This window comes from Nakaseomyces bracarensis (genome assembly GCF_045282275.1).
Source record: "Nakaseomyces bracarensis strain CBM3 chromosome Unknown Scaff13_0, whole genome shotgun sequence".
In the NCBI taxonomy this organism is placed as follows: Eukaryota; Fungi; Ascomycota; class Saccharomycetes; order Saccharomycetales; family Saccharomycetaceae; genus Nakaseomyces; species Nakaseomyces bracarensis.
The window spans coordinates 2,226,133-2,248,033 of NW_027263959.1; the positions used below are offsets into that span (position 1 = coordinate 2,226,133).

Here is a 21,901-nt window from a genome sequence, read left to right on the forward strand (position 1 = left end):
CATACAGTTAATTATTTTAATCATTCAACATATAAATTCCCTTAGTGAAATAATCCAACGCTAGAATACACGGACGAATAGCCGTATAATATGATAAAGAAAAGATTGGCTATATAAAACAGTTATAATAAGTGGTATCGTAGTTAATATAATGAAACCCAATTAAACTACTTATATATGAATAATTAAATTAGTGACATAAGAATATTATTAAAAGTGTTATATGATGTCTACATCGTAGTTGAGGCCTGTGAGGAAGGTCATAAAATATAGTAAATAAAAAAAAAATCTAAATGAAAAAACCCAAGTGAGAATTGACTTCTTCTAAAGTTTACTTTTTCTAATTCTGGGAACAATAGTACTGTACCACCATTTCAAAGCTATGTCTGTAGTCTTGACATTTGGAATTACATCCCAGAGAGTATCGAATAAGACGCGATGATCTTCAGGGTTCGTGGGTCCTAGCTCTTCGTCAAACAGCTGCATGATGTTATTTAACCACATTAGGATGTAGTTGTGGTTGGTGTAGGGGATTAGGTATATGAGACATTTCAACATTACTATTCTCATTTGTTTATTCCTACCATTCTTCACTTGGAGGTATGTGAAGTTCAGAGTTTCACGAGATAGTGTACATGATTCGTCATCATTGATAGCAATTGTATCTAAAGTGGCCATACGATATCCCAGTGTTTGATAAATATGTATGATTTGGTCTTCCTTTAGTAAGTTGTGGCGAGTATATTGTTCTGTAGAAGCCGATAAGTAGCTCAGAAAGTTTTTGCGCTGCCATTCTAATAAGTGATGACCCGATATATTATTCGAAAACGTTGCCAACATGACAGAATGCATTGTATCCCTAATAACTTCATCTTTTGAGTTGAGATATTGGAGTTTTAGTGGCACAATTGTATCATTCACGAAATCAGCTGCAGTAAAAGTGTTTCCAAAATTTAAAGTAGTAGTCTCGATTGAATTCTTGAGAAAATCAAGAAGAAATAATAACTTCGAGTCATTGATCTTATTCGGATACTTTAGAGTATGCCATATATTGTTGTTAAATGTAGTGATTAAACTGTTATAGACCACTAAATCGTCCCCTGGAGCTGTAACTCCAAAGATTGATGCATTGTAAGTATATTCGTATGACTCAAACCCAATGGTACCGAAATCTAGAGCGATAAAGTTAAGGTAATACATACAGGTTAAGATCTGATAGTATATTGACCTTGTTTTGTTCGTTTTAGAATTTAGAATACCTTTAAAGATTAATGTGAAGGTAAGTAAAGTGTTTGAGTAATATTTAACTCCTGAGTAATCCTTGTTGGGCATTTCACTACTAGTTTCCTTGGAAGAGATATTAAAACATGCAACACAAAGCTCGTCCATAATCATACTGAGTTCCTTCTGGTTATCGCATTTTGGTAATAATAGTTGCAAAGTCCTAGCTACCTGGTTAATGTTCCTTGCTAAAAACTCATCCTCGGGTGGATGGTCAAGAGCGTATATAATTGCCAGATTGCTCAATGCAATAATAACAAAATAGAGTGGAAAGTTGATTCCCTTGGAGGCCGAGATAGATAAGTCTTCCAACTTGCTTATTGGACAATATAACAAACAAAGAGTCTCAATTCGCGGAACATCCTTTCTACTATCATCGGCACTTTTTAGCAAAAATTGGCTCCAAGAATTCATAAATACATCATACTTCCAATAATGGTACATATTACGGATCTCGCGCGGTGTTTCAGCGATATAGTATTTTCTTTGCAACTCTTCAAATTTGTCCGCAGAGGTACAAATACCACTCAGTAATGCCAACTTGTACACCGACCAGCCAGTGTTATTAGTTATTACTCTATCCCATAACTGGAAAAATTCATCCACCGTTAATGTTGGCTCACTGATCTCTAACTTCCAATAGAATATAGACTGAGCCATATCTAAAACCTTCACCGGGTCAACATCCTCTTCATACCAAAGTGTTGTCTCGAACAACGCACTAATTAATGAAAATACAATCTTCGCGTTCTGTAATCTAGGCACATAGTAAACTAGATTATCGATAATGGACGTGTGTATGACTTGTTTTCCCTTGAGTGCCGATGACTGCTTCAAAAGGTCAATGAGATACCTAACCTCATGTTCCTGATCCATATCACTGCTACTAATCCTGTTTCAATCGGTTTATTAATACTAATCAATCCTACTTACTACTATTACAATCCGCTTTCTAATGGTTGTCAAAGTTTTATACAGTTAAGACTACCTTGGTTTGCCATTGTGAGTTGGAGAACTTCATCTTTGTTAGTCAACAGGGTTTTTTCAACAAATTTTAGGGTACAAGGCTTTTCCTTAAAGAGACCGTGGAAACCCTAAAAACAGAAGCCATTTTAAAAAAAGGGCTCATTTATAATTATTTAATTTATTGGTCAGAAAACACTAATTTATAGAAATATTCAAAGAATAAATCTATATAATTCTGATTATACTGCTTTTCAAAATTACTCATCCTGGGAAAATTATTACAAGGTGCGGTTTTTGGTGTTACGTTTATCGTGAGTACTACGATTAAGACGTTTTGGATAGAGAAGGGGATATAATTGAGTTTAACCATCAAATATATAGATATGTCGTTGGAAGCACCTGTAGGACTGAGGCAGTTCCCCATCACTAAGCTATGTATGATTGGCAGCGTTCTTATTCCGATGGGGGCTGCTCTTTTGAACACAAAATATGTTTTTGAAGTAATATATGATCCGTATATTAAAGACTATGGACAGTATTGGAGGTACATCACTTTCCAACTCAGTAGTGTTAATGAGACCGATGTGGCTCTTATAGTATTGCTGTGGTACCAATATCGACATATAGAACGACTGATGGGGAGTGTAAAGTATTTGAGTGCGTTAGTCCTATTGCTGGTTTATCAGGGTATCGTGGTCACAGTTCTGCACCAGGTATATAACCGAATGTTCGGTGATGTTTTTCAATGGAATCAATTAGTGAGCGGATTTTATGGATTAGTTTTAGCCATTGTACACTTCTATAAGCAGTATACACCGGTAGTGTATGAATTTGATGTTGTACTCGGGGCTCCGCTATGGTCTTATTTATTGCACAAAAAATTAACATCCAGCTCAGAAGAGAGTAATAAAGTTATGAAATTAAGGTTTAATGATCAATTTATGGTAAATGCATTTGTGCTAATTCTAATCATAAATCAAGGCCCATGGGGCTTAGTCCAGGGTTTTGTCGGTTGGTTATCAGGTATGTTCCTTGACATTGGTATATTGCCTGGTCTGGAGAGTTGGAGGATACCGTATGGTAGATACCTAATATTTGGCAGTACTGATAGACTCCAGCAAAATGACGAATCAAATAATACTAATGCTAATGACGGTTTTGTAAGTGACAACCGAAATCAGACCACTACATATATGGATGATGAAAACGATGAACCTGGCGATGAACCGGCAAGGCCATTGACTACACAACTAATGGACGCATTTAGGAGATAATATTATTTGTTTTCTGTTGTTTTTGTTATTATTATATTACATAGTTTTGATATATAGAGTTGACAATTTATTATCGTATTTTTTGTTCTATAAGGATAAGTTCTCCGTGCCCTTGGTGGCTTTCCTCAACTCGACGTCCCAGTTGTACAATCTGGCGCAATTCACCTCCATAGTGGTTATATTCTCACGTAAGAACTCGACATCTTCTTTCGAGATCTCCAGGTTCTTCTCAGATTCTACTAGTTTCTTCTCCAGCAGAGTAACAGCCTCTTCAACAGGGTATTCCAACATCACATCTGCACCTAGCCACAGGCCTACCTTTGTGTCTTGGGTCAGATCAACCTGAGCCTTAGTATACAAAGTTTCATTCAACTTATAATTGAACTCCAATTTGTCTTCGTCACCATCCTCTTTAGCCTGTTGTAACTGTCTACACACTTGAAGAGTATTCTGTATGTCAGGGATCCTCTGGCCAAGCTGCCTTATAGTGGTCTGCTTAGACTCAAGCATGAACTTGTACTTAGACAATCTCTCTTGAAACTTGTTGAACACCAGCTCAAACTCTTTCTGCTCTTTCATAAACTCATCGATATTTTCTATGAATGGTGCACTCGGTATCCCTCTAGGATTCTTCTCCGTATTATTAAAAAAACTATCCATTGTTGGGTGCTTTTTTTCTGCTTTATCCACTTATATGTTAATCCATAAATAATTTTTTAACCAAGTTATTACACATATTAGATACTTATAAATAATATAATATAACTTGATTATGGTATAAAAACACTACAGGGCTTCAAAAAAAAAAACAATAAAAAAAATATTTGATGGAAAATATATATATACCCTAACCCTAAACCCTAATATATTCAATAGGGTTAAATTAGTTACCCGTATATATAGCTTACAGCAAGGTAAGCATGATTTGCCAATTTGCCTTCTCAATCTCTGTTCATCTTTTCTTTTTTTTTCCGTATTCATTATTTGGGCGAATGAATTTTTACCGGAACTACGAATTATAAAAAGAGGGGAGCAAATTCTTTTTCTTTCTTTTTTTTTTAATCCTCAATTGTAGTGAGCTTCATAGTAAGTGGGGGGCCATCTGTTAAATATAATTCGAGATCGAATCGGTTATACGGTATCTTAACTGATCGAGAAAAAAAAACAAATAAATTTTTTAAGGGTTTCTTTCGTATTTTCACTGCATCTACCCTCTCTCTCTCTCTCTCTCTCTCTCTCTCTCTCACTCTCTCCTTCGATTGTTAATGCAGAGTTCATTGCTATTTCTATTTCCCTATAGCACATGGGGTCTCCTTCGAGATTTAGAAGCAGGAAAGAAAAAAAACAAAAAAAGCAATTTATCTTTAACGTTTTTTCTTTGTTATTTTAACGTTCTTTTTTGTAAGCTTTAACGTTTTTTGTTTGTTAGCTTTAGCGTTCATTCCTCCTGCGTACCGTTCTTTGTGCGTTCCCAAGAAGGGCTCTAATTTCCAGTCCTTCTTGTTTAATTCTTACGACAGTTCTTATGGTCTACGCTAAATTCTCTGTGAAATAACGGAAAAACTTATTATTTCTTATAATTGCTTTTTTTTTAGTACAAGAGAAAGAGAAAAAAGGACTGGTTTTTTGGGTTATTTCGTCATTTTTTTTCAATGACTAAGAAATAGTCGTAGCGGAATCCTTAATTTTTTTTTTGGTTTATTTTTTTTCTTCATTGTAAGTTTTTGCGATGAGATGAGCATTGGACCAATACAAAACAACAAATAAAGGATATATATATATTATATAAGTTTATTATGTTTCCTTCTCTTGCTTCTAAAGTTATATCAGAATACAAAGAACAAAAAGAACAAATTAAATTAAAATAAAATATAAAAAAAAAACAAGATGTCTAAACAATTTAAACTAGGAGTTATTACAGCTGATGATATTTCACCTTTGTCAAAGAGTAAATTGCCACATCCTACAGTGATGGGTAATGATGTTCTTGGTGAAGTAGATTATCCTGAGAACTTTCACGATGAATTATCTGAGAGTATCATGGAACATAACAATAACGCTTTCGATGAGAGTTTTAAGACTCCCTCAGACACTACAATTAGCCACTTACACCATCGCAACCATTCTATCAACAATAGTGTTGCCTCCTACATGAACCTCGGTGACTTACCAGTCGATTCCTCAATCAGTGACTTCTGGAGTGAGGTGAAGTCTAGTGTAGACGACCACATCGACGACGCCACAACCATAACTTCTGCTAACACACATTCTATGGATGATGATGACCTCAAGTTGTTGTCCCGTGATGTGAGTGCTGTTGCCCCCTACACCAGTTCTGATACTTCTTTGGAAGATTTCTTGAATCACGATGATTTGGATAACGACATTGTGACTCCTGCTCAAGAGGTGAAATTGCTATGTCTGAGAGACAATAAGGGTAAATTCACTTTGAAGACTACCCGTAAGAAAGCCAAGAAAGAGAAAAAAGTCAAGAAAAACAAAGTCATAAGGAGGAAAAGTGGTGTTGCCGCTATGATCTCCACTGGTATTGGTATCAACGAATTCATGTTGTAAGTACCAATAACTTAACAAAAATTAAAAACTAACAAAAAAAAAAACTGGAAACTTAAAACAACAAAAAAAAAAAAAAAAAAAAAGGTTATTATTACGAGAGTCATCTCTCTATGGTCATTTATTATCAATTCTTTTTTTTTTTCATTTAAAACAATAAAATACTATAGACTAAATTAAAATTGGAATAAAATTTTAATTTCATTTTATTTATTTTTATTGTTCTCATTTGTGTTATTAACATTTATAAAGAAGGATAAACGGTTCTTTTAAACTTCTTTTTTTTTCTTTTTTTTATCTAAACTGGATTTTTGGGTTTTATTTGATTTTAATTATTTTACTTCCTATTCTGTTAAACATTATAACATTCATTGTTTTTTATTTGTGCTATTTTTACTTTTACTACCTCAGCCCCCCCTAATTATTTATTAGCATTTGTACTTAAATTATTATTCTTTTAATAAAAAAAAAGATTACTATATTATTATTTTATGATCATCATTACACTATACTAGAAAATATTGGTATTTAGCCCAATGTGTAAATTACATATGAAAAGCCTTTAAAATCAACATTTTCACTTTAAAGAACCGAGTTGGCAAAAAAAAATTGGTAAAAAAAAAAAAAGGGATATACCAATATAAAATATCCCAATTGGGTGGCTAAATATCGTTCTTTATTGTTATCAATCCATAATTAAGTAAAAACTAAAAATGTCAAATCAATCTGGTATTTTAGCAGATCAGAAACTGCTAGATATATTGAGTAATGATCTCTCAAAGGGGCAAACAACATTTATAACAGCAAAGATCTCTGAAGATTCAACTAAAGTAGAGCTTGATAATGAGTATTCTACATTAGAGCAATGTACAAAAGGGTTAGGTGATTCTCCTTTATATATCTTCTATTTGGGTACAGCTTCAAAACAATATCAGTTTTTCTCATATGTACCTGACGCCTCACCAGTAAGAGCTAAGATGTTGTATGCATCCACTAAAAATACTATGGTTAGACAGATAGGTGGCAATTCCATTGGTAGACAACTTCTTATCACTGAGTCGGACGAATTGGCTGAATCAGTGAATAGTGATAATGGTGACGATCAAAAGTCCAATGTGCTGACAGAATCTGAGCGCAGTGCCCAAGAAATAGATGCTGCGCAGAAAAAAGAGTTCTATTCAACTTATAACTCCATATCTGGGAGGGAACTGGTCTCACAAACTGGAGGCGGGCCCAGCGTCTTACAGTTTGATGTGAGGATGAATGACGACATCAAGAATCTCTTGGAAAACGATAATGTTATTGCCTTCAAAATAGATCCATCCACAGAAGAAGTGGCCATATGCAACAAAGGTGCAGCCAATGACCCCAAAGGTTTGACATTTATCACAGAACATCCTACGTACACAATTTACAAAAATGGTGAACTTTACTACTTTATTTATTCTTGTCCTTCAGGTAGTAAAGTTAAAGAACGTATGCTTTACGCCTCAAATAAATCTGGTTTCATTAAGTTTTTACAAGAAAAGCAAGGTATGGAATTTACAAAGACCTTTGAGATCGGAGATTCTGATGAACTAGAAGTATCACTAATCTCTTATGGATCCAAGAAACAGCTGGATGATGATGCTGCAGCAGAAGCGTCGAAGAATACAACCCAAAAATTTAGTAGGCCAAAGGGCCCAGGAGGTAGAAGAGCAAGAGGATAAGTAGTTATCTTATATGAAATATTAATAAAAAATATATATCTTGTAGTATATAAAAACTAATACATTAAGTTCCTCCATCTTTATACTGTTACTATTTTTAATAGATTCATAGTTAAAGTTCTTCCGAAGAATAATAAATCAGGTTTTAAAAAATAATGATTTCGCCCAGGATCGAACTGGGGACGTTCTGCGTGTTAAGCAGATGCCATAACCAACTAGACCACGAAACCATGTAATGTTATGATAGACGAGAAGATAGAACTAAACATATTTGTGGTAGCATAAGAATACCCAGTATAATTGCTGTATTCTTTCTCTAAGCTTTTGTTAAAATGACAAATAGTAGTAGTAACCGAGAACATATAAGAATTTCAAGCTATTCCTCTCTCACATATGCACTTGTGGTAAGAATCAATAGTTATTTTTGCTTTGCAACTAAGTATTGGACACATAATAGATTTTTCTTCTAATCATGTTGCCTTCTCAATCCAAGACATTAAAAGTAGGGAATATTTTTATGCAAATTTTATATCTATATAATGTACAAACCACACTTATGGGCAAAAAGTTTTCTCGTTTATATCAGCTTCTTCTCTATTTTCTATGATGTGAGCAAATATATTTAGAATTTTTGCATTTTAATAACATCTCTTAGAGAACCAAATGGATTCTGCTGGAAATTTTGATTTGCAAGCACTTGGTTAAACCTTTGTGTTTCTTGTATTGAAAGTTGTTTAGCACCCTTTTGATTTCTGATGTTTGGAGCATTTTTCTTAAGGAGCACTGAACCTGGAGCGTTCTTTGTCTTATTTTTCCCTTTACCTTTCAAGTTTTCAGGTTTAACTAGTCTTGTAATATTTCTTGGAGTACCGCCCATTATTTCATCACCATCCTGGAATTGTGGGGCATCATAAAATTCTTCATCACCTTCGCCTACCCGTTCGTCTTCAATTTGAACATCGTTTTCTAGAGAAGTTAATAAATCATGCATTTTTGGCTTCAAATCATCTCTTAGCTTCCTCTTCCTACGCCTTACAGCAGATTTCGATATACCACTAAATTCTGTAGCCATGTTCTTCTCCTTCACTCTCTCCAAAAACATGGAATGCTTTTGACTCATCTTCTCCTTCTTGCTCTCTTTACTTTGATGAAGAAAAGCCTTAGGATCCTCCCCCAACACACTTGGGTAATTCACTTTTGATTCCACACCAGCATCAAAGTTTTGTTCTTTATTCAGACGAGATACCTTATCTCTCAGTTTTGTTCTCTTCTTCGCAACCATAGTTAAGTAATTAAATTCGTAATTTTTTGTTTATACTAAAACCTTTATAGAAGAATATATAAATTACTTCTTGAATATAAAAATGCTAACAATTTATAGAAACCCAACACTTCCCAAAAAATTAAATATTACTAGCTCATCGATGACCTTGGGATCATCGCTTTGATAAAAAATGAGATTGTGCAGATTGATAGTCCCGAAACCAAAAAAAATAAAAAAAAATAAAAAAAATAAAAATTTTCCTTGCAAAGGCTCAACTGAAGAGGTCACATGTTTCCGGGTAAAATTACAGAACTACTCCGTAAGATGCTAGTCCGGTTACAGTTTATTAAATCAAAGTTGGATAGATATATTAATAGTTAAATAATATTGATTACATTAAAATTTTATGTACTTAGTTGTAAGCATCAACTGGTGGAGGGTAGGGTGCAGGGGTATTGTGGAAAGTCAAATAACGTAGAATAACTAAATAATAAAATAATAAAATGATGAATAGTAGAAGAAACGAACGAAAAAACTAAAAGTAAAATAATACAATGATAGAAATGTAGAAATATTACAAATCTTTCACTCAGAATAGCGAAACTAGCAACATTGTTACCAGTAACCAGATATTACTCATGGTTGTAGAACCGCTGCCATGGTATTGAATGCTGTTGACAGTATTGTGCGTTGAAGTAGCAGATGCTATCTGTACAGTACCTTGGTTAGAGTTTGTTCCAGAGTGGGAACCTGAGCCACTGCCAGCGTTGGAACCAGCGTTGGAACCTGAGCTAGATCCCGAGCCACTGCCAGTGTTGGAACCAGCGTTGGAACCTGAGCCACTGCCAGCGTTGGAACCAGCGTTGGAACCTGAGCCACTGCCAGCGTTAGAACCTGAGCTAGATCCCGAGCCACTGCCAGCGTTGGAACCTGAGCTAGATCCCGAGCCACTGCCAGTGTTGGAACCAGCGTTGGAACCTGAGCCACTGCCAGCGTTGGAACCTGAGCTAGATCCCGAGCCACTGCCAGTGTTGGAACCAGCGTTGGAACCTGAGCCAATGCCAGCGTTGGAACCTGAGCTAGAGTTAGAACCGGAGGTCCCGGAGTTAGAGTTGGACCCCGTGTTAGAACCATTTGATGCAGAATTGGATTCACTAGATCCTGTGTTAGCACCAGTGTTGGATCCAGATCCAGTGCTAGTGCCAGTACCAGAGCTGGAACCCGTGTTTGATCCGGTAATTGCTAGTGTACTAGAAGCTATACCAGTAGTTGAGGCAATACTGCTAGCAGAATTCAAGGTATATGTAGTAGAGCCGGTGTGTGTCTTACCGTCAGTGCCCACAGTTGGGAAGAAGGAGATCACATCGGTCTCAGTGGTGCTGCCCTTGTCAACAGTGGCAGTTGATGCAGATGGCTGGGAGTATGTGTCGGAGTCACCTAATGTATAGGTTGTCGATCCAGTGTGTGTCTTACCGTCAGTGCCCACAGTTGGGAAGAAGGAGATCACATCGGTCTCAGTGGTGCTGCCCTTGTCAACAGTGGCAGTTGATGCAGATGGCTGGGAGTATGTGTCGGAGTCACCTAATGTATAGGTTGTCGATCCAGTGTGTGTCTTACCGTCAGTGCCCACAGTTGGGAAGAAGGAGATCACATCGGTCTCAGTGGTGCTGCCCTTGTCAACAGTGGCAGTTGATGCAGATGGCTGGGAGTATGTGTCGGAGTCACCTAATGTATAGGTTGTCGATCCAGTGTGTGTCTTACCGTCAGTGCCCACAGTTGGGAAGAAGGAGATCACATCGGTCTCAGTGGTGCTGCCCTTGTCAACAGTGGTAGTTGATGCAGATGGCTGGGAGTATGTGTCGGAGTCACCTAATGTATAGGTTGTCGATCCAGTGTGTGTCTTACCGTCAGTGCCCACAGTTGGGAAGAAGGAGATCACATCGGTCTCAGTGGTGCTGCCCTTGTCAACAGTGGCAGTTGATGCAGATGGCTGGGAGTATGTGTCGGAGTCACCTAATGTATAGGTTGTCGATCCAGTGTGTGTCTTACCGTCAGTGCCCACAGTTGGGAAGAAGGAGATCACATCGGTCTCAGTGGTGCTGCCCTTGTCAACAGTGGTAGTTGATGCAGATGGCTGGGAGTATGTGTCGGAGTCACCTAATGTATAGGTTGTCGATCCAGTGTGTGTCTTACCGTCAGTGCCCACAGTTGGGAAGAAGGAGATCACATCGGTCTCAGTGGTGCTGCCCTTGTCAACAGTGGTAGTTGATGCAGATGGCTGGGAGTACGTGTCGGAGTTAATGGGTCCCACACTGGCCATCTCAGAGAATGATGTGAACAAAGGATCAGAATCCACCATATTCATGGTTAACTCCGTCCAAGTACTAGTTGCAATATGGCCATCGGTGTCAGTATATCCAGAACCAAGAATAACTTCATGAATAGTTTGACCATCAGAAATAAAATCTGTCTCGGAAATAGTAATAACAGGGAGAGGAACAACTACTGGTGTAGAAGCACTGCTATCAACCAAAGTGTACGTAGTAGAGCCAGTGTGTGTCTTGCCGTCACTGCCAACAGTTGGGAAGAAGGAGATCACATCGGTCTCAGTGGTGCTGTCCTTGGTGATGTAGGCTGTAGACTCAGATGGCTGAGAGTAGGTGTCGGTGTCGACCAAGGTGTAGGTCGTAGAGCCAGTGTGTGTCTTGCCGTCACTGCCAACAGTTGGGAAGAAGGAGATCACATCGGTCTCAGTGGTGCTGTCCTTGGTGATGTAGGCTGTAGACTCAGATGGCTGAGAGTAGGTGTCGGTGTCGACCAAGGTGTAGGTCGTAGAGCCAGTGTGTGTCTTGCCGTCACTGCCAACAGTTGGGAAGAAGGAGATCACATCGGTCTCAGTGGTGCTGTCCTTGGTGATGTAGGCTGTAGACTCAGATGGCTGAGAGTAGGTGTCGGTGTCGACCAAGGTGTAGGTCGTAGAGCCAGTGTGTGTCTTGCCGTCACTGCCAACAGTTGGGAAGAAGGAGATCACATCGGTCTCAGTGGTGCTGTCCTTGGTGATGTAGGCTGTAGACTCAGATGGCTGAGAGTAGGTGTCGGTGTCGACCAAGGTGTAGGTCGTAGAGCCAGTGTGTGTCTTGCCGTCACTGCCAACAGTTGGGAAGAAGGAGATCACATCGGTCTCAGTGGTGCTGTCCTTGGTGATGCAGGCTGTAGACTCAGATGGCTGAGAGTAGGTGTCGGTGTCGACCAAGGTGTAGGTCGTAGAGCCAGTGTGTGTCTTGCCGTCACTGCCAACAGTTGGGAAGAAGGAGATCACATCGGTCTCAGTGGTGCTGTCCTTGGTGATGTAGGCTGTAGACTCAGATGGCTGAGAGTAGGTGTCGGTGTCGACCAAGGTGTAGGTCGTAGAGCCAGTGTGTGTCTTGCCGTCACTGCCAACAGTTGGGAAGAAGGAGATCACATCGGTCTCAGTGGTGCTGTCCTTGGTGATGTAGGCTGTAGACTCAGATGGCTGAGAGTAGGTGTCGGTGTCGACCAAGGTGTAGGTCGTAGAGCCAGTGTGTGTCTTGCCGTCACTGCCAACAGTTGGGAAGAAGGAGATCACATCGGTCTCAGTGGTGCTGTCCTTGGTGATGTAGGCTGTAGACTCAGATGGCTGAGAGTAGGTGTCGGTGTCGACCAAGGTGTAGGTCGTAGAGCCAGTGTGTGTCTTGCCGTCACTGCCAACAGTTGGGAAGAAGGAGATCACATCGGTCTCAGTGGTGCTGTCCTTGGTAATGAACGCAGTGGATTCAGGAGGTTGGGAATATATGTCGGTGACATTTCTGAATCTTATACCATATACCTGCGTATCTGTTCCATTTCTATCAACCGTTACTGGTTCTGTTATGAAATTATTATTTGAATATAAGTCTGTGGTGTTTAAATTATTAATACTAAAGTTGAAGTCACCATTAGCAGTAGAAACCGTTAATATACCTACGTTACCGTCTGTTATTGAACTGGCAGGAGCATAATTGAAAGATTTGATCTCTGAAGGGAATGCCATGTAACTATTCTGTATGCTATCAAAGTTGTACAGTCTATAAACCTTTTGTTGTAAAGGAACTGAATCGTTAATAACAAATACATTGGGTTTATCAGCGGGTTCTAGAAACCTCATTGCAAAAAACGTTTGATAAAAAGTGGAAATTTGTCCGTTAAACCATATGACACCATTTTCTGTTTCTGGTGTCCAATCATCCTTAAGAAATGAAATTTGTCTATAACTACCTTCAAAATAAATATTAGAAAAGGATGCAATAAATTTGTAGGCATAAACGGCAGTTTTTTCTGAGAATGTGACATATTTTATGTTATAGTATTGATTATCTGTAGCGGAGAAGATATTGAAATCATAGTAAGCAGTGCCCACCGTTCCACGTGGATTGTGAATAGATTGAGCACCACTGCTAGAAGCAAATGATTCACCTGTCATGATCACTTGTATTGGACCTGTATCTGTAGAAAGAGTATTATCGATAAACAAACCTGCACCCACACTAAACATTCCTCCGTGATACGTAATTTCTAATGGGCTGGTACGTGGCTTAGACTGTATGACAAAGTATGAGCTAAGCAATACATCACCATTGATATCAACAGTCTCTAAGGTGTCGTCCAACTTTAGGAACCAAGAAGTTGCATTAATACCGTCATTTACTGCATAATTGGGACCTGGAACATCAGCACCGTAATTTTGACTTTTTGCCAGCCCAAGTAGGCCGAGCATAAGTAATGGCTTCATAAAGTTAACCATTTTTGTTGTTTATTTGGTGTCTTGGTAACGACATTAGAAAGAGAATGGGTAGAAGAAAAAATAATCGACCCCAGTTTTTTTATTAATTCCTACTTTTGTTGCCTTTATATAAGTTTGATGAATCTGTAAGAAAAGAAAAATAAGTAAGTTATTGGGTCATGTAATAAACAAGTATAGGTTTATTCCAGTTCCTTAATTTTAGTTCATGAATCAGTATTTATTTGTGGGCCCTTTGATTAGTGCAACATTAAAATCCAGTAATCAGTAGAAATAATTGCACAAAGTAGTTGCTTATTAGTATAATTTCTAACAATATTTCTACGCAGTATCGCACATCATTTGATTTACATTTAGCAGCAATTTTGCCTATCTCTACCACCATGATCAGGGATTGTCATAGTTCTGTCGTAGTAGTTTTCGAATGAAACTAATTTTTCATACCAGGTTTCTTATTATTTTTTTCTTTTTCAGTAAAGGAATAATGTTTATGATATTTTGTAAAAATAGAAATAAAAGTTTTATTGTTTAGTGTTACGATACATTTTTAGTCAGCTCCAGTTCATATTGCGGCAGTAAATATTTTTGAGTTTATTTGTAGAATATTCAGACCCACTTTTTTTTGTCCAGGTCTGTTTTTGCAAACATCAAAAAAAATATCCTTAACAGTAACAGATGTACAACTAGGAATAGGAAATAAAAAGGCACAACATCAACATATTTTGGTGTCGAAACCCTTTACATAAGTCTGCCCTAGGAAAATCTATGTTTCAGTAAAAGGATTATCTCTAAGCGCTAATACTTTGGTGTAGGAGAATAGCCATCATAAAACTGCGGGAGAGACAACCCACTGAGAAAAGCACGGATCAAAAAAAAAAAAACTTTTTCATTATTTTTTTTTTTCTTTACTTTTCGGTGTAACGGCTTTCATTATCTTCTTCCATTTGTCGAAATTAGGAAAGTTTTACTTTACTTCATATTGCTTTTTTTTACCTAATTTATCATCTCCTTATTCTCGAGTAAAATACTGTAGAATAGATATGGTTAAAAGTAAGTTGATGCAGAAGATGGCCTAATAAAACTACAGTGTTAGATGGAGATCAGTAATTTAGATATAAGTTTTGGCACCACTTTGTTAAATTAGTAATTTAGATATAGGTTATGGCACCACTTTGGTAAATCCCTGTTCATATTTATTTGTTGAGATTTTCTCTTCCGAAGTTCTATAAAGGTGGGGTACACCCCTTTTGAGACTAAAGTTACGGAAGAAGCATACTGTAAATAAAAATAATAATAAATCGAGGACTTTCAAAAAAGCTCTGCCATGTTTCAGTACTCATTTTTAGACTATATCTTATTTCGGTCATATCTTTGATAGAAAATCATTATTTTTCCCTAATCAAAAACATTGACGGAAAAGGAAATCGTCTTGTTAAAAAGGTAGAAATTCTTAGAATAACTCTTTGTTAATCATTTTTCATAATAATTCCAATAATATTTGAGAACCTTCACCGATACAAATCACATTCTATATTGAAAATCGGTACTTTGGCTTAATTACCATAATGTGGGAATATATCTCTAAAAAAAATTAAACATTATAATTATCAAATCTTTTACATTGAATTTAATTGATTGGTTTAATTTTTAGTTATAGTTCCTTAGTCCGTTACGAAAACTTGTTATAGTTCCTTAGTCCGTTACGAAAACTTGTAAGGTTTTTTTTGTAGTTACTATTTTTTTTTATTGGATGCAACTGAGTCATTCTTCTAATTCCTTATTTAGTGATAAGTTTCTAGTTTCATACTTAATATTGTACTTACACAATAAAGTAGGTATTACATCTGTGGTTAAAAGGAAAAGCAAGAGTTCATTTGTTCTTGTAAATCCCCATATTAAAAAAAAAGAAGAAGAACAAAAGAAGGAATAGCTATGTACTAAAATGCCGCACACGAATGATCTTAAAGTATCACAATTAGTAAAAAAAGGGTATCGTTGAATTCAAAACGTCTATTATACACCTAAAAATGGTTACAAGGTAATTGGAAAATCCTATTTGGAAAAGAAACTAACGCAGGTTTTTTTTCAAAGTTAGATGCTGGAGATAAATCGAAGGAAGATTTTTTGGAAATCTCGCCCCTTGTTCGACCGGCTTCTTATTTATTAAAAGTAATAAAAGTCAGATATATTTATTACACCCATTAAAAATCTGCAGGCAAAAGATATATTATAATATCATTTACTATAAGGAAAGAGCCGCAAAGAACAAGCCGCACCAAATGTGCAATAATTTAAAGTTAGATTATTATTTTTGTAAGGAGGCAAGGAATTGTTCCATACAGAAAAAACTTTTGTAAGAATAACCTGAACAAAAGAAGTAAGATTTTCCATTTTTATATTTTTTTTGTACAGTCTTTACGTGATGGTGTGAGCATCTATTTTTTTTCGACCATAACGTTCTGCACCCTTTTGTACCTGTTTTCTTAGTGGGGAAGGAGGGCAGACAACTTACCATCCCCGTGGGTGCAATCTAATTTGAAAAGGTCTTTAAACTGGGAATATGCCGCACAAAGAGTGAAAAAGTATAAAGGCGAAACTGCATTTTCTGTACTTCCCATGTAGGTTTTTCACATAAATATAACTTTTAATCAGAATGAGGTAATCAAATTTGTTACAAAATTGAAAATTAGAGACTAATTTAATATGGTTAGGGTGCTTATATTACTGTTTGTTAAAATATACGTAGGAATTATTGATAGAGGGGTCCATGGACAAATTTTGAAATGTCTCGATGTTGATATAAAGTATGTTTTATGAGATTTACTTACCCCTTTTAGGTCACGGAAATTAAACACTGTTATGTTCGAATAAAACAAAAAAATTTAGTAGAAATTAAAATAGAATAAAATGAAAAAAAAAAAAAATTTAAAAAAGATAAAAATAAAAACAGTTTTGTGCCCTTTCTATTTTAAATGATATCGCCCCTTGTCTTCATATACAAAATATAGCACGGGCTACTGGCATTCTTGTGTCGTGAAATCATTTCATACTAAATATCATCTGCTGTCGTCTAAGCTGTTAAATAACGTGACAGTAACTTTGGTATTCTTCAAATTTCTTTTTGTTGGCTATCGCGGAGGTTCTGAATTTTAATTTTTTTTTTAAAGATTTTTTTTTTGCTCACCGTCACTTGCGAAAAAATTCTGGTTGACACATTATGCACACAATAAACATCACATACAGGTTACAAACTGAATTGCTCGTAATAACTTTTCTTTGAAACATAGTCATCTTAGTCCTTTTATAATTCTATCAATATAGAAAACCTAAATTCGAGAAAGAAAAAGAATAAAAAAGGTAACTTAATATCTTAACTTTTATATAGATTAACGAAATCAAACTAAATGTCACAATCTAACATAGGACGTACATTGGCTATTGCCACAGCTGTTGGTGCTTTTGCTGCTGGTGCTTATGCAGTTTATTTCGATCATCAAAGGAGAAGTAATCCAAACTTCAGAAAAGAGTTGAAGAAACGTGTTAAGAAGCAAGTCAATGCTGAGAAGCATGCTGAGGAGGAGGCAAAGAGGGAGAAGTTACAAAAAGTTACCGAATACTTGACTAAAGAATTGGCTGCTGATCCTATACCTGCTAGTGCCACCGAAAGAGAGTCTGTCTTTACTTCTAACGTTGAACTAGGTGAAAGATTGTCTATGACTCCAGGTAAGGAGTTGGAAGCTGCTGCCAAGTTCTACAAAGCATTGACTGTGTATCCAAACCCTGCTGATCTATTAGGTATTTACCAAAGAAGTGTCCCTGAGAACATTTACGAATACATTGTTTTGATGATTGCTATTATGCCTCCTGCTAATGTTTCTACTTTTATCCGTGGTGCTGCCGCTAGTGCTGAATCCTCTGCTGCTGAGAAAGAAGTCAAAGAGGCTGTTTCCGGCGTAGACGAGTAAATTTTCTCTTCCTCATCATGATTACTAAATGATTTTTAAAACTAATAAATACAAAAACAATCAAGGAAAACAAACAATATAAAATAAAAATAAAGATAAAAATAAAAAAGTATAATATCAATGCAGGTCAGTTGAAAATAATAGCGCTTGTTCATATATTTAATGTTAATATTTCAACAGAAAGAAAATAAATCTCCTCTTCATCTTTGTTGTACTCCATCTTAACTGGCTGATGATTTTTAAATATAAATGCAGCAGGTTTTTCATAACGAGATCCTATGTTTTCTATTATTTGCAAACTGAAACTTTTCTATAAACCAATTAGAATATTTTCATACTATAATAACACATTACTGTTTTGCACTTCATCTTTCACTAATGCACGAAGTCATCGCCTGATTTCTCTGCCCCCACACTTCATTTTATCTATTAGCTTCTAGCTTCTTTGTTATAGTACATAACTAATTATATATTTAACTGTAAATATTTATGTTTCGAGAGCGTATTTGTGTCATTAAACAACTTTAATGATCTTTGTTCTAGAAAATATACTTTAATTACTTCGAAGTTAGACAGTATAAATTAATGCATTTTATGTTTATTATATAGTACTAGTTAAAATGGGTCAAGTGGATATCTTATTTTTATGGAAGTAGTTTGAGGAAAATTTATGCGGAACCTTTATACTCTCTTAGAATAACAGGCACAGATGATGGAGGTAGAGCACCAAATTCAGTAATAACCTTTTTGATGTAACCAGGAGGCGTCAAGTCATAGAGAATGTTAACAATGTTGAAGGAAGGAATATCTTGCCAATTGTCAAGTACGTTCTTGCCACCTGCCAACTGAGCAGAACCAGTTCCTTCAGAAGTTTTACCATCTTGGCTCTTTTTACTATTTCCAGAACTCTGTTGCTTTTGTTTTGTACCTTTGTTCTTTTGCTCTAATTCTATTCTAGCCTTTTCTGCCTTACGTTCTTTAACAAACTGCTCCAAAAGGGTACCTTGGTTACCACGTCTTTCCACAGGATTTTCATAATCGATTGGTACTAAATCATTTGGATCAGCCAACTCGTTATATGTAACAGAATCCAATTGAACACGTTGAGAAAATTTCAAACTTTCACAACAAACTAGCACAGGAATATTTCTTCTCTTTGCTGTCATAGCAATCATGGCAGAACCAGCCCTGGAGTATAAGAAACCATTGGATAGGATAGAATGTGCTCCTAAAAATACGTAATCGACGTCCATGTTAAAAACAGTATCCAAGCTTGTTATCAGACAGTACGTGACATTAACACCTCTACTTCTAAGCAGTTTAGCCATTTTTCTACCTTCAAACAAAGGCCTCGAATCTACTACGATGACTTGAATGTTTTTCTCTAGAGCAACAGCATTGTGTAGTAAAAGTTCTGTTAATACTTTAGATGAACCGTAAGTTACTATAGTTGTAGAGTTCTCAATGTGATTTGAGGCGTTATCAATAATTAGTTGATCAGCCAGTTCTATCTTTTCTCTAGCAAATTGTGCAATCTTCTCGCACAAGTCTTGCTTTGCTACCTTATCAGGAGTAGCAGGATCAATCAGTGAGATTTCTTGTTTCAACCATCTAATGGCGTTACCCATGGTAACACTCAAAGGTCTAGCCTTTTTCAAGATATCGATTTGGTGGGATAGATAATTCGTTAAGTTACGTGATAGGGTTGTTCCGGTTGGTGTTTCATAGTCATTAATAACAATCTGGAATGCTTCCAGCATAGCAATACAACGTGGAATGGATCCTACAATCTTATAGTTCGCTAAGTTAGAGGTCAGTAGAGAGATAGCTGGATGAATCATATCTTTATTCAAAAGCAGTTCCTTAACTGAAGCAAGAATTGATGGACCCTCTAAAGTTTGCTCCATTGCCTCTGGGATAACAGAGGAAATACCTGGAACGACAGAGTTCTTCTCACTATCCAATGAAATGGTGGCCAAATTCTTGGCAAGATCAATGGCATTTTGTTCAGAAGATCCAGCAGTAACATTGGCAGCATGCTGTGCAGCAGCAGCATTAACAGTAGAAGAGATAGTTTCATCGATTGACGCACCAGCCAAAGAACTGGCAACGGCAGGCACCATCAAACCAGCGGCCGTGATCCGCGAGGCCTTTGGTGAGCTAATAGCACTAGTAATAGCTAAAATTGTCGCCCTTCTCTCCTCAGTGGTCTCCAGGTGACCAAATAAAGTGGTCTTCTTAACATTCCTCTTCTCCTTCTGACCCTCAGCCTTTTGTTGTTTCTTCTGCTGCTCCTTCAATTGCTTCTCCCTTTGCTGTTGTTTCTTCTGTTTCTTAGCCTCAGCCTGCTGTTTCTGCTGTTCAATAGAGATACCATTGGCTTGCTTCTGTGCAGCTCTCTTCGCTGCCTTCTCTTGCTTCTTAAGCTCTTTCAATTCTTTGTTCGTCAACTTCCTCTCTGCAGGAGCCGTACCATCGACCGTCTGCTCTGGAACATCATTAGACTTCTCCTCGCTCATAGTTACTTTACAATATTGCGTTTGTATACCCGTATTACTTCTTCTAAAAGAGCCTCCAATGGGTAAATGTCCATCATTAGATAACCTTTTAATGCTGTCAAATTATAATAAGTATTCGCGATGAGCATTAAAGGTGATGAAAGAAAAAAATTTTACTATTACCCGGATTTTCAGAGACATAATGCATACTAATTGATCAGCTATTTGGTTATATATTAGTTAACATTTTGATCATATTTACCATCTGGTAATGTAATACTTACCATTTGGGTATTTTTGAATACTATTTCCTCTTCCTTTTGTCTCTAAGAGATCCATTATTTACAAAAAAAACATCATATTTATGGGAAGGTACATATCAGTTGAGCCGGGGAAATGGTACTGGAATACACCCTTAAATATTTACATGAGGTTTTATTCAATTCTTTTGTATTCTAATAATTGCTCTTCCACTTGCTCAAAAGTGTGTACCTCAGGTTTGGGGCTCAGATTGTTCCTCGGATTGTTCCTCAGGTTGTTCTTTGTCATGAGATAACAATTGTTGCATTGATTCGATAGAGGACTCATAATCGTCTTGTTTTTGAATAGATGACAATGATTTCTGATAGTCCTGGATGAAAACAGTAATATCGTTGGGGCATGTTTCACTGTGTTCAGCAATCACTCTTGCAATATAGTACAAGTATTTGTTTCTTGAGACATAGTTGGTAAGGTCCTCTTCTGGTTTAGGTAGTTGTATGGGGACATTCTTTTCTACTCCGGCTAGAGTGATCTTTGTGGCATCAATTCCTTGTTGGTGGGCATAAGCTTCTATTAGCGGCCATGTTAATCCTGTTCTTATCTCCCGCGTAGTGGTCTTAGCCCAGTTTACCCTCAACTTCTTTAGAGCAATCCCCGAGTCCACCAACCCCTTGGCAGAGTTCCTGAGGATACTGCATGCAATCGCTGTGTTGAAGTATTGCTCAGCATTGTACGCCTGTGTGTTACCAGCAGCAACTATCCTGCCCTGGTAACTGTGCAGTAGCCCCAAGGTATGACCAAAGTGACCTATTCTAAACAACGAGCTAAACAACATCGTCTGTAAGTGAGATCCGCTCAAGTACCTAAACAGAGTCTTCTTCCTCAACGACACACCACACCACTTATGTAGCCAATCCATCAGCTCTTTAGATCCTTCAGGTAAACTCTCTATATAACCATTCAAAACCTGCTTCCCTAGCGGTCTCACTGGGTCCCGTGGCTGTAATGGCTTATTAGTCACCGGATCTTTCAAATCCATGCTACGTAGCACAGTAGCATTCCGCGGTCTGTAAATCAAAGGTCTCAGATCCTTCTTAGTCGAGTAATACTCATAGAACTCATCCAATAACTGCTTGTTGCTCTTCGCAACGCTGTATAACCTCCTAAATCTTAACATACTCCCCAAAAATTCTATAAAGCCCAGGTTATACCAATTGGTTATAGTAGTTTTGATTGGTTAAAACGTTCTTATTACTGGTTTACTGACATCTATCCAAACCTTTCCTTTATGTATGAAATGGTTCTTCTTCGTTG

At 37.0% G+C, this 21,901-nt stretch overlaps 10 protein-coding genes across 10 annotated transcripts; 4 read left to right on the forward strand and 6 right to left on the reverse strand.

The window, feature by feature from the left end:
• Nucleotides 1-324: 324 nt before the first annotated feature.
• On the reverse strand, nucleotides 325-2,157 carry PEX8 (Pex8p; the record flags this gene model as incomplete). The annotated part of the gene is made up of 1 exon (XM_071055175.1): nucleotides 325-2,157. The coding sequence occupies one exon, from the start codon at nucleotides 2,155-2,157 to the stop codon at nucleotides 325-327; it is 1,833 nt and encodes a 610-aa protein (XP_070909868.1).
• A 473-nt stretch (nucleotides 2,158-2,630) lies between these two features.
• Nucleotides 2,631-3,521, forward strand: DSC2 (Dsc2p; the record flags this gene model as incomplete). The annotated part of the gene is made up of 1 exon (XM_071055176.1): nucleotides 2,631-3,521. The coding sequence occupies one exon, from the start codon at nucleotides 2,631-2,633 to the stop codon at nucleotides 3,519-3,521; it is 891 nt and encodes a 296-aa protein (XP_070909869.1).
• Nucleotides 3,522-3,608: 87 nt separating this feature from the next.
• PAC10 (tubulin-binding prefolding complex subunit PAC10) lies at nucleotides 3,609-4,181 on the reverse strand (the record flags this gene model as incomplete). The annotated part of the gene is made up of 1 exon (XM_071055177.1): nucleotides 3,609-4,181. The coding sequence occupies one exon, from the start codon at nucleotides 4,179-4,181 to the stop codon at nucleotides 3,609-3,611; it is 573 nt and encodes a 190-aa protein (XP_070909870.1).
• Nucleotides 4,182-5,408: 1,227 nt separating this feature from the next.
• Nucleotides 5,409-6,095, forward strand: RNJ42_05014 (uncharacterized protein; the record flags this gene model as incomplete). The annotated part of the gene is made up of 1 exon (XM_071055178.1): nucleotides 5,409-6,095. One exon carries the CDS (start codon nucleotides 5,409-5,411, stop codon nucleotides 6,093-6,095), a length of 687 nt encoding a protein of 228 aa, XP_070909871.1.
• A 710-nt stretch (nucleotides 6,096-6,805) lies between these two features.
• Nucleotides 6,806-7,801, forward strand: TWF1 (twinfilin TWF1; the record flags this gene model as incomplete). Its single annotated transcript, XM_071055179.1, has 1 exon — nucleotides 6,806-7,801. One exon carries the CDS (start codon nucleotides 6,806-6,808, stop codon nucleotides 7,799-7,801), a length of 996 nt encoding a protein of 331 aa, XP_070909872.1.
• A 622-nt stretch (nucleotides 7,802-8,423) lies between these two features.
• SLX9 (Slx9p) lies at nucleotides 8,424-9,083 on the reverse strand (the record flags this gene model as incomplete). The annotated part of the gene is made up of 1 exon (XM_071055180.1): nucleotides 8,424-9,083. The coding sequence occupies one exon, from the start codon at nucleotides 9,081-9,083 to the stop codon at nucleotides 8,424-8,426; it is 660 nt and encodes a 219-aa protein (XP_070909873.1).
• A 571-nt stretch (nucleotides 9,084-9,654) lies between these two features.
• RNJ42_05017 (beta strand repeat-containing protein) lies at nucleotides 9,655-13,866 on the reverse strand (the record flags this gene model as incomplete). Its single annotated transcript, XM_071055181.1, has 1 exon — nucleotides 9,655-13,866. One exon carries the CDS (start codon nucleotides 13,864-13,866, stop codon nucleotides 9,655-9,657), a length of 4,212 nt encoding a protein of 1,403 aa, XP_070909874.1.
• A 3,401-nt stretch (nucleotides 13,867-17,267) lies between these two features.
• TOM20 (TOM complex receptor protein TOM20) lies at nucleotides 17,268-17,828 on the forward strand (the record flags this gene model as incomplete). Its single annotated transcript, XM_071055182.1, has 1 exon — nucleotides 17,268-17,828. One exon carries the CDS (start codon nucleotides 17,268-17,270, stop codon nucleotides 17,826-17,828), a length of 561 nt encoding a protein of 186 aa, XP_070909875.1.
• A 668-nt stretch (nucleotides 17,829-18,496) lies between these two features.
• Nucleotides 18,497-20,347, reverse strand: GCD2 (translation initiation factor eIF2B subunit delta; the record flags this gene model as incomplete). Its single annotated transcript, XM_071055183.1, has 1 exon — nucleotides 18,497-20,347. One exon carries the CDS (start codon nucleotides 20,345-20,347, stop codon nucleotides 18,497-18,499), a length of 1,851 nt encoding a protein of 616 aa, XP_070909876.1.
• Nucleotides 20,348-20,819: 472 nt separating this feature from the next.
• Nucleotides 20,820-21,764, reverse strand: MRP13 (mitochondrial 37S ribosomal protein mS44 MRP13; the record flags this gene model as incomplete). Its single annotated transcript, XM_071055184.1, has 1 exon — nucleotides 20,820-21,764. One exon carries the CDS (start codon nucleotides 21,762-21,764, stop codon nucleotides 20,820-20,822), a length of 945 nt encoding a protein of 314 aa, XP_070909877.1.
• Between the last annotated feature and the right edge of the window lie 137 nt (nucleotides 21,765-21,901).